The following is a 10,721-nucleotide window of genomic DNA, read 5'->3' on the forward strand; positions in this document are numbered from 1 at the left end:
AAAAACTTTTTTTCTTTCAAATTAGCTTGCCTCAACCTAAGCCAAGAAAAAAAAAATCAAATAGGCATTGGCTCCCTGACCCAAACCTTTCCAGCTCTTTTTTCTTACCCCTCCAGCTTTCTTTACAAATTGGAAGTGTACTGTCATTTCAAAGACATGAAGACTAATTATTATTTATTATTTATTACTATAAAGGATACAGTAATCCTGGCCCTGACCTACTCTTTAAAATCTGCTCCAATTATCCTTGGAAGGTATAAATGTATTGTACAACTTCCAATTGATTTCAGTACCCCTTTCTCCCGCTGCGCTGGAGGATACTTAGGAACACGCGGCTCAGAGGAAAGGAGTGAAGTAGTGGGATCAGGTACAGGAGCAGACAGTGAAAGCATTAGGAGCTTCTCTAAAAGAAACGAATACACAGCCCTTCAGTGGTAACAAATCTGCTGCTAGGTTTGAATGGCAGTCACTGTCTGACTCCAGCAAAACCAGGAAGCGCCAGCTTCAGCAACTTGCCTGGCTTTTACGATGGTACCCAGAAAAATGGGCACTCTCAGTCCACAGCGAATAAAGAATAAAATTTAAAAAGTCTGTTTTGTTTCATCAACCTGACTCACAAATCTACACCATGCCACTGTTTCCTGAAACCAGACGCCCCTTACTGAACACAGTGGGTTGGGGCAGGAGGTTCAGGAGCCACACAGCAAATTTGGGTCAGCCTGAGGTACACAAGTCTCTCTGTTGAGCCCCCTATTTCCTACTCAAAGATCAGAATTTCGGAATGGTTACTGTCTTTCACCGCATTCTCAGTGCAGTTACAACATCCATCCCACAGCCATGCTGACTACCACTCAGCAGGGTCAATACAAACACCAGATACACTGGTCGACCTACAGAAGTGAACAAACGTTCTCTGACAGAAAAAAAAAAATGAGGCTTAGGATTAAAAAAGAGTACATATGATAATAACCCTGAACCGAAAAGGGAAAATAGATTCACATTACAGGGTTCAACACTGCCATTGTCGGTAGATTCACTGGCACAGATATGAGAGCTCAAGGTTCGTGTGGATGTGGTTGATAATGACTGAGAACAGAACTTAAGTTCACCACTGACCCTGATGGAGCAAAGGAGAAAGGCTTGCTGAGCTGCCCCACAGCAGATGGAGTTGAGATCACCGCTGATTCTGTCTTGGCTGTCCCTGGACCTGAAATGGAGAAAATAAGGACATTCTGCAAGTCACCCAGAGTGCTGTTCTAGTCTGTAATCCCTACAGCTCAGACCATGTGTCTGAGCCCAGAGCCTGCCTTCTGCTGGAGGTTGCTCAGTCTTGTTCTTTGGCTCTGTCAATGCTCATGTCAAATCAAGGCATGCCACACTCTTCTTCCCAGAAAAGAGAATAAAACAATCTCTGTGCAGCCTAAATCAAGGATGCATTCCTCTAGACCAACTGACTTTCACATAATGTAGTTTTATAACTACCTGAACTTAAATTACACTGCAGGGAGAAAATCCGAAGAGAAGCAGGATGATATATAGTTACCCATTTTCTGCCCTTTTCATAAAAGAATGATTGCTTTTTTTTTTTAAATTCAGCAAATACCAACTTTCTTTTTTCTTAGCTACAGAGGTAACGGACACTTGCTACATATAATTACTCTAGAAAATAGAAATGTAGACACTAAGGAAAGTAGCCATCAGCACCATGTTAAGCTTGACTCAATACTGAAATGCAATGTGGGTCGGTCATAGACACATGCTCAGTGCAGCCTTGTCCACAACTGTGAAATAGAAGCATCTGCATTGTCAGAAGTGCTGCTGAGATGCCGAGGCCATTAAAATGTCTAAGGTGAATCTGCCAGGAAGAGAACGGGACATTCACTCTAACAGGGCTGAAGAGTCGAGACACAGCTACAAAAGCACACGGGAAACATCTGTTCGTGGGCTGGTGAGATGGCCCAGCGGGTAAAGGTACTTGCTGTCAAGACTGAAAGACAAAGCTGGATCCCTGAGACCCACATGGCGGAAGGAGAGTGACTTCTGCAGGTGTCCTGACACCCACATGAGCACTGGTATGCACACCCTTCTATTACAGAAATGCAACAATACTAAAAACAACAAACAAAAGGTGGCACTTGTGAAGTTGAGGCAGGAAGACAAGGCTAGCCTGAGCTACAGCATAGTGTACTATATATAGTGAGTTATAGGTTAGCCTGAGCTACCATGTAGGACTCTACCTCAAGTAAAAAGGAAAAGGTTTCTGTAAAGGCACGCAGGGTTTCAGCCTAAAAGAGAAAAGTTCTTCTCTAAGCCTAACCACCCTGCAGAGGAGAGCAAGTGGCTGTGCACCCATGCAAGCCATACTGCTGCCCAAGACGCTGCTTTAGAGGCCTTTGTCTCCTTGAGTCTTAATTTTAACTGCAACAAAGTCACTTAGAGAACTAAGATAAACGCTCTTCTGAAACTCTTTCAGAAATATTAACCAGGGCCGGGCGGTGGTGGAGCACGCCTTTAATCCCAGCACTCAGGAGGCAGAGGCAGGCGGATTTCTGTGAGTTCGAGACCAGCCTGGTCTACAGAGCTAGTTCCAAGGACGGGCTCCAAAACCACAGAGAAACCCTGTCTCGAAAAAAAAAAAAAAAAAAAAAAAAAGAAATATTAACCAGAAAGAAACACATTTGTTTGAATTCTAAACGAAGCAAGTCTTTGCTGAACCCATTAAACTTGTGTTGGCCTATGTCACAGTGGTTTGCTTGTGTGAGGGACACTCTGAGTGTCAGATCAGAAGGCTCTGGACGACAGAGAAAGAAGTGACTGGTGGCCATTCTGAGAACAGCTGCCATGGGATGTTCAGTCTCTAACAGAACTGCTAAGTGAGGACAGAGTGGCGGGCGAGATGCAGAACCAGGTCAGCAAGGCTGATCAAATGGAAGCTGGGGTGCCCACGAGGTGGCAACAGGAGATCAACAGCAGACACGTAGAAAGATCCAGTGACTGGAGAGCCAATGACGTCCCGAGGGAATGTGTAATGCTTGGCAGGGCCCTGGCCATGTCAAGGACCAATGGCTCAACTCTTTCAGAAGGAAAGAGCAAAGCTTTCTTTCCTGGTCTGAGTGTGAATGTTGACAGTGTGTGCAGAAAATGGCCACTGAAGCCTTTTCCAGCACCTCTATTCACAGCCTGAAAACTGTTCCCTACTGACATTGCTCCTACCAACATTAGCCAAACGTGCCTCCTTATTTAGCTGTATGTCTAAAACCCTACTTCCCTATTTATCTATATGTGATAACCCTGCCTCCATGTTCAACTACACAGAATAAGCATGCTGAGTTTCCAGGCTGCTGTGGGTAGTCCACCTAATCCCTGCTTTTCTGTGAGCCTGTGTGTTTTGTGTGTTTGTCTTTTCTCATTCCCTTGTCAGCCTAGTCAGGCTGTTCCCTGGAGCCGTGCGAGTCTTGGTACTTAGGCAATGTATACTAAGGTAAAAATACTTCCAGCTTCTGTAAAAACTAACTTAATTACAAACACTTACGCTTAAGCTAATTGGCAAGTCTGTGAAGCTACAAAACCTTGTATTATTAGCTTACCTAATGAGATCTTACACCGTAATAAATCTGTTTTATTTTATATATCTTAATAGCTTTTGAATAGTCATTGCAAGGGGGCTGGGAATGTAGCTCAGTTGGAAGAGTGCTTCCCAAGCATGCAGAAAGCCCTACACTGTATAAAACCAGGCACGGTGGCACATGCAGAGAATCTTAGCACTGGGGAATCAGAGGTAAGATCATCTAGGCTACAGAATTTTGTCATGCCTGAGCTATATGAGACCCCCTAGTGGATAAGAAAGGAAATAAGAGGGAGGGCAAGGTAAGAGACAGGACAGGACAGGACAGGACAGGACAGGAAAGGAAAGGAAAGGAAAGGAAAGGAAAGGAAAGGAAAGGAAAGGAAAGGAAAGGAAAGGAAGAGTAATTTATAATCTGTAAGGGTGCTACAAAGCATGAGAATCTTTTCCCTTTAAGAAGAGGGAACAGTGATCAACTGTCTAATATGCTTCTAACAATGACCATGCAGCGAGGCATGAAGACATTGCTATTGCTTCTTTTAGAAAAAGAACATCAAAGCTGGGCAGAGGTGACGCACACCTTTAATCCCAGCACTCAGGAGGCAGTGGCAGGCAGATCTCTGTGAGTTTGAGGCCAGTCTGGTCTACAAGAGCTAGTTCCAGGACAGGATCCAAAGCTACAGAGAAACCCTGTATTGAAAAACCAAAAAGGAAAAAAAAATCAAAAGTTTTCTCTATGTTGAGTCTAAAGTCTTTCAAATTCAACTCCAAATTTCAGAAATTCTTAAAGGGCTTATCAATAGCATTGCAATTCCTCAAAACGGAGGCCTTCGGAACACGGCATGTTGTGTGCCTGCTGCTGGCTCTGTGGTCTGCACAGAGAACTATCAGGAGCATCTTTCAGCTTCATTCTCATCAACACACTTGCAGACTCACCTGCTGCTTTATCACCAGCGGACAACTGACCAGATGCTGCTGTGGGTCCCGATGGCTTGAAGGAATTTATCAGAGACCCCTGCACAGAACACAAGAAAAATGTTCACGTTAAACTGCTAACCATCATTAAATGGACATGTAAAATGGAACTGCAAACCATAAACTAAGCAAGCACAAAACTTGAGTTCAGTTTAATTACCCACAAAAAGGGAAAGGAAAAAAACCCAATGTTTTAACCTCTGACGTCATACTGGAGACGCCTGTGTGGCACAAAGATGTCTTCTCAGCGTCTAGGAGAGTCGCTGGCACAAAAGCGGCACTTGGATACTTGGTAGAGGAGTGAGTGGGCAAAGGAGGGACAGTCCTTGCAATTAGTGAACTCCAACAGAGCGAGCAGGAAGGCAGCACTTCTGTCCTCACCTGTCACGGTGTATGACTTAACTACACACCCTCCAGAAGAACAGAGGCAAAGGGAGGAACAGGGCGGTTCTGGGAACTCCCAATGGGCAGCAATGTAGACACAGCCTAAAACTCTGGTTTCAAGAGCAATCTAAAGCTGCTGTCTCCAAGGCAGATGTGAGAGAAACCAGAGCTGCAGGCTAAGACAACCCACACCCAGTACTGATGCTCAACGGTGCAGTGGGAGAAGTCAACGGCCGAGAACTGGCAGCTACTGACTGGGTGAGCCCCACTAAGTCACCTGACTTAGTGCTGGTGTTTAAAGGATTTATTTAAACATCTGTTGTACAAGTCAGTTGCATGAAGTGAGATATTGTCAAACAAAACAAACAAAACAAAACTAAACACAAAGCAAAAAACCCTGCGAACTACAACACCTCATCCGAAAGCATTTTATGAGCACAGGGTCTATGGTGATGAGAGCAGAAAGTCAGTGGTCCATGAAGACAGTATCAGGCCTTGACTTATTACTCTCGTTAACCATGTCAAGGCTGGTATGAATTTTATGGAAAAGAAGTAACAGCTTTTCTGAGATTCACATTCACTGAAATGAAGTCAAGCCATAAAATGATCTTCGGCTACAGAGACAGTGCGCATGACTGCTAAGGGACACATCAGTCAGATACCTGCTTAGCTTGGCTGGTGGCCACCGGGGCTAACACTGCATGCGGTGTTTTGGCTGTTGAGTGCGGCACCGAAGGACTGAAAGACACAGAAAACATTTGCTCAGAGACAGGGCTGGGGACAAACACGCTCATCCTTGAGCCAGGTCCCTGTTCAACAGACGACAACACTTTAAGCAGAATACAGACGTCTGAGACCCCAACCAAACTCAATTTGTTAAAGAAATAATTAGTTTTTAAAATGAAAGCTTGTTTTCAATTATATAAAATTAATTTCATTTAAAATGAAAATTTAAATTTCTGGTTTTCAATCATATAAAATTCAAAACAATGCTCTTGTTAGCTTTTTCCTTTCTACAATTCCATGAAACAATTTGCAATCATTTCCAAACAGATGCTGTTCTTACTGGGACAATCGGCACTCTTCGTTCCTGCTTCCCTATTTTAGACCATGTGGGGAAGTTCCGATTCTCTTTTTCAAAGTCTGAGAAAAGATGTTCAACAGACTCTGTGGGGCACAAACGACCAGTCGCACACACAAAGGTGCTGCCAGAGACTGGATGCTTGCAGAGCCGGAGGCAGATTCCACAGCACTGCTGCTCCACTTCCACCATGCAACGTGGCTACTCCATGAACACCTCTCGCCAGCTCTAAACACTGTACTTTTAGGGAGCACTGCTTCACTCCCAGCTAGTGAAAGCATATGAAGAACCCACATAGCAGTGCAATCACAGATGGAAGTCCTCAGCATTTAGGGGAAGCTTTTCAATGTCTTTGTCCTCAACCTAAAGCTACTTAACTGGAATGTATAGTAGCAGTTTTGCAGTTGTGGGATCTGTTTTCTAGAACACTTTTCAGACTGAGGGAGGAGTAATAACTTTCCATCAAAAATTGATGTGATACCAGGTGGTGGCGCACATCTTTAATCCCAGCACTTGGGGGCAGAAGCAGAAGGATCCCTAAAAGTTCAAGGCCAGCCTGGTCTAAAGAGAGTTCCAGGACACAGAAACCTGCTCTCAGGGAGAAAAAGAAACTTAAAAAGGGAAGATAAGCTCACACACATCAATGAACATCAGCAAACAGCTTAGTCTTTACAGTTTGCCTGGATTCTCTCTGGGAGTAACAGAGACACTTCCCTGACTTGATTAGAATGGGGAAGAAAAACAGACTCATTTTCAATGAAACAGAACCCCCATGATGATTCTGGAAGAACAAAGAGTGCCCAAGACGTTCCACACACAGGTCCTCAGGTGCCGTGCATACCCGCGGCTCTGCTCGTCTCCAACAGAGAGAAGCACTGTGCTGGGGAGACTGCTGGGCCCCAAGATCCCCGGGTGGATTCAGTCCACACGCTGACAGAAACAGTTTGAACTCAGGGACCCACAAGGGAAATGAACCTCTCTTATGTGAAAATAGAAATGAAGATTGAAAACAGCAAGTTATCCAAATCCTGGAAAATATTTATACCCAAAATTTAACGACAATACGATGGTACATTAAATCATGACAGCCTAGTTGCATGCAGTTACTGTTCTATTCACTTGTGACTATGATACACATCTCCCGGGCATCCCGAGTCCCCAAGCACAGAGCCAGGAGGCAGAGCACACTATGCCACGTGACACCTCTGTAGAGAAATGCTGTTTGGCACAAGTAGACAACAAACATACCCATAGGCCAGCTTCAAGAAATCTCTACCACAACAAAGGGTTACAGCAAAGAACAGTACACTCTCCAACGAACACACTCAAAGGATGTGTACAGACAAACAGACAAAGGCCAAGTGAAAGACGTCAGTAACTAGAAACGTTCATGAGAATACGGGGGAGACCCAGGTTCAGAATTAACATACTCTGCTTTCCAGCAAGAGGACCCTGAAATAGATCACTTGTACACTCTGTTCTCAAAAGACAAAACCGGGCTAGAGAGGCTACGAGCAAAAGCAGTTCACAGTCGCCCACAACCAATCCCTGGCAATACAGTGCCTTCTTCTGGCCTATACTGGCACCAGGCACACACATGACATACACATATAACATGCATGCAAACACACACACATACACACGATCTAAAAAAGGAAGCCACTATCATAGGACCAGAGCAGAAAACAAAACAGTGAGAACCAGAGTTGTTGTGAGGCATTCCAGGGTTTTACAGGCCCTTTCTTAGTGGTAAGTATTCTGTCCACTGCTGGGAAAGGGTCAAAAATAACTCAATTCTTCATGGGGCTGGAGAGATGGCTCAACGGTTAAGAGCACTGGCTGTTCTTTCAGGGGAGCCAGGTTCAATTCCCAGCACCCACATGGCAGCTCACAACTGTCTGTAACTCCAGTTCCCTGGGATCGGACATCTTCATGCCCATACACATAAAGTTAAATTTAAAAAAAAGAATCATTTTTCACCCATTTTAACAGCTTAAATGACCTAAAACAGAAACACATGTCTTCTTTTAGAGAATTTTTAATTATTAGCATATCTTTTAATAAATACTCATATTTGACGGGACAGAACCAAACTACATACTACTGAATTATGTAATGAATACTGAAATCTTTGGTATCCATTCGCAAGTGAAGCAAGCAAGTAGAGAGGACATCCTATCAAAAAAATAAGAAGTGAAAACGAACCTAGAGGGAAAAAGAAAAACTAATAAAAATGTTACTTTGTATATTTATTGGGCTTTTTAGAAGCAGGGTTTCTCTGTGTAGTCCTGGCTGTCCTAGAACTCATTCAGTAGACCAGGCTGGCCTCAAATTCTGAGATTGGCCCGCCTCTGCCTTCAAGGGTTAGGATTAAGTGTGAATCACCATGCCTAGCTACTCTCAATCTGTGGGTCATGACTTTGCAGGTTGAATGAAGCTTTCACAGGGGTCGCCTACCCCCATCAGAAAATATTTACATTATGATTCATGACAGTAATAAAATTACAGTTATAAAGTAGCAAGAAAATTAATTTTATGGCTGGGGTTACCACAACATGAGGAACTGTATTAAGGGGGTCACAGCATTAGGAAGGTTGGGGAGCACGGATTTAAGACTCCAAACCTATTGAGGCATTTCTGAAACCTGCCCATGGAGACACACCTATCAGCTAATGTCCTGAGGAAAAAGCACTGTCCAAACAAAAGTCTCTTCAATGGAACTGCAGTTTCTTCTGAGACAGAGACAAGGGAGATCTCTGTGAGCTCAAGACTAGTTAGGGCAAAACCCAAACAGATTTTCAAGAGTAAATAAGGAATACATTTGTAACCTCTTTACAACAGTGCACCACAGGTGTGAGATGGGCAGAAACAGACGGGAGGAGAAACGGAGCTCTGTGCTGAGTCTGCGCTAAACGATCACCTGACAGACTACACTGAGGGAGACTGTATCCTCTACAGCCAACCAAAAAGACTAACCAGTACACAAATACTCCAGTGAAGAATGTGAGAGGCTATTAGGAGTTGCCATAAACAAGTCTTTCTTTGCTGTGAATTTAGAAAAAGAAGCTTCGAACCCGGTAACCTCAAATCAAGTCAGGAAATCACAAGAACAAATATAAACCAGGCCTGAGTGCAGACTGGAGCAGCACTGTAGTTCAAGCTAAGTCTATGCCACACAAGATGAGAGTCTGTCTCAAAAGAAACCAATCAGTGCAGAAGACTGACCCAGCCATTTATTTCCGTGAACAAAGACAAGAGGAATGTCAGAAATTCAGGGTTCAGCAACATTCTGAGTTCAAGCTCAACTTGGGCTATGAGACTTATGAGAGAGGGGAGCATTGGGACTGGGACGAGGACAGGGACGAAGACATGGAAAGAAGGATAGATAGACGGACGGATGATTATCCTGACACACTAAAAAAAGGTAAACTGCAGATTACTATTTTTTAAAATTTTTATTTATATGTATGTATCTGTGCGGGTACCTTCTGAGGTCAGAAGAGGTTGTCAGATCACAGGCAGTTGTGAGCCATCTATCCAGCCTCTAGATTAATATTATTCATTAAGATAGATGCAGGAATTCTTAAAATGTCAGCAAACCGATTAGAATCATGCACTTAAAGGGCGATCAGTCAAATATTCAAAGACTAACCAATGGTGCGGGAATAAGCAGAGTGAAGTGGGCCATATCTCATACCATTACAGAAGTACACTCAAAAAAGGTTTGAAATCTAACATACATGCTAAACCTTAAGACCCTCAAAGGATTGGATGTGTCACTGACATGCAGGGACACTGAGCTGGGGCTGCAATGAGCACTTGGGCTGGGTCATGGAACAGTCACGCCCAGTACAGCGGTAGGAGGAGGACTGACCATTGTTGCTGCAGGGTTTGCAGGCCATTACATTTTACAAGCTAGGAAGTACACAGAACCTAAAATGGAAACAGTTTCCTAAAGCCCACCAAAATCTGTCTTCAGTGGTGGGCTCTACAGAGGAAGGTGTGAACCCAAAATGACAAAACAGGAGGCAGGTGCAAGCCTGTGTGCTTCCCCTAAAGGGAAGATTAGAGACGGTCACTGATGAATTAGGCTCTTAAAGCACCCAGGCAAGGGGGTGATGACCTCTTTATGCAGCAGCCCAAATCAGTGATGTGAAGACTGACTACAAGGTCAAGCTAAAAGCAAAGTAAGTATGTGAATCTTAAGTCCATTTGTCTATGTATAAGAACCAATTTTTGGGCCAGGTGGTGGCGGTGCACGCCTTTAATCCCAGCACTGGGGAGGCAGAGGCAGGCGGATCTCTGTGAGTTTGAGGCCAGCCTGGTCTACAGAGCGAGTTTCAGGACAGGCTTCAAAGCTACAGAGAAACCCTGTCTCAAAAACAAACAAACAAACAAACAAACAAACAAAAAAATAACAAAAAACCCCCCACAAAACCAATTTTTGTAATAAGATGACATAAGAGTTACAGAACAACCAAAAAAAAATCCATTTTATGACCTGTGATTAAGCATTCTGTCTCCAGGGAGGTGGGTGACATCTGAGGTTGTCCTCTGGCCTCCAAATATACCACAAGCACATCAAAAAGTAGTAATCAAGATCTCATCTGCTGCCAGGCGATGGTGGCGCACGCCTTTAATCCCAGCACTCGGGAGGCAGAGGCAGGCGGATCTCTGTGAGTTCGAGACTAGCCTGGTCTACAAGAGCTAGTTCCA

The 10,721-nt window shown here is 44.0% G+C and overlaps 1 protein-coding gene across 2 annotated transcripts in view; it reads right to left on the minus strand.

Moving 5' to 3' along the window:
• Nup214 (nucleoporin 214) overlaps positions 1 to 10,721 on the minus strand; it is an 83,628-nt gene that overhangs the window by 29,374 nt on the left and 43,533 nt on the right. For both annotated transcript variants that reach the window (XM_005346090.3, XM_005346089.3), the window contains exons 25-27: positions 5,587 to 5,662; positions 4,502 to 4,580; positions 1,117 to 1,207 (exon numbers count right to left, since the gene is read on the minus strand). In XM_005346090.3, coding sequence (XP_005346147.1) covers positions 1,117 to 1,207; positions 4,502 to 4,580; positions 5,587 to 5,662 — 246 coding nt within the window. The remainder of the gene's footprint in view (positions 1 to 1,116; positions 1,208 to 4,501; positions 4,581 to 5,586; positions 5,663 to 10,721) is intronic.

The sequence above is a fragment of the Microtus ochrogaster genome, chromosome 4 (assembly GCF_000317375.1).
Source record: "Microtus ochrogaster isolate Prairie Vole_2 chromosome 4, MicOch1.0, whole genome shotgun sequence".
Taxonomy (NCBI): Eukaryota; Metazoa; Chordata; class Mammalia; order Rodentia; family Cricetidae; genus Microtus; species Microtus ochrogaster.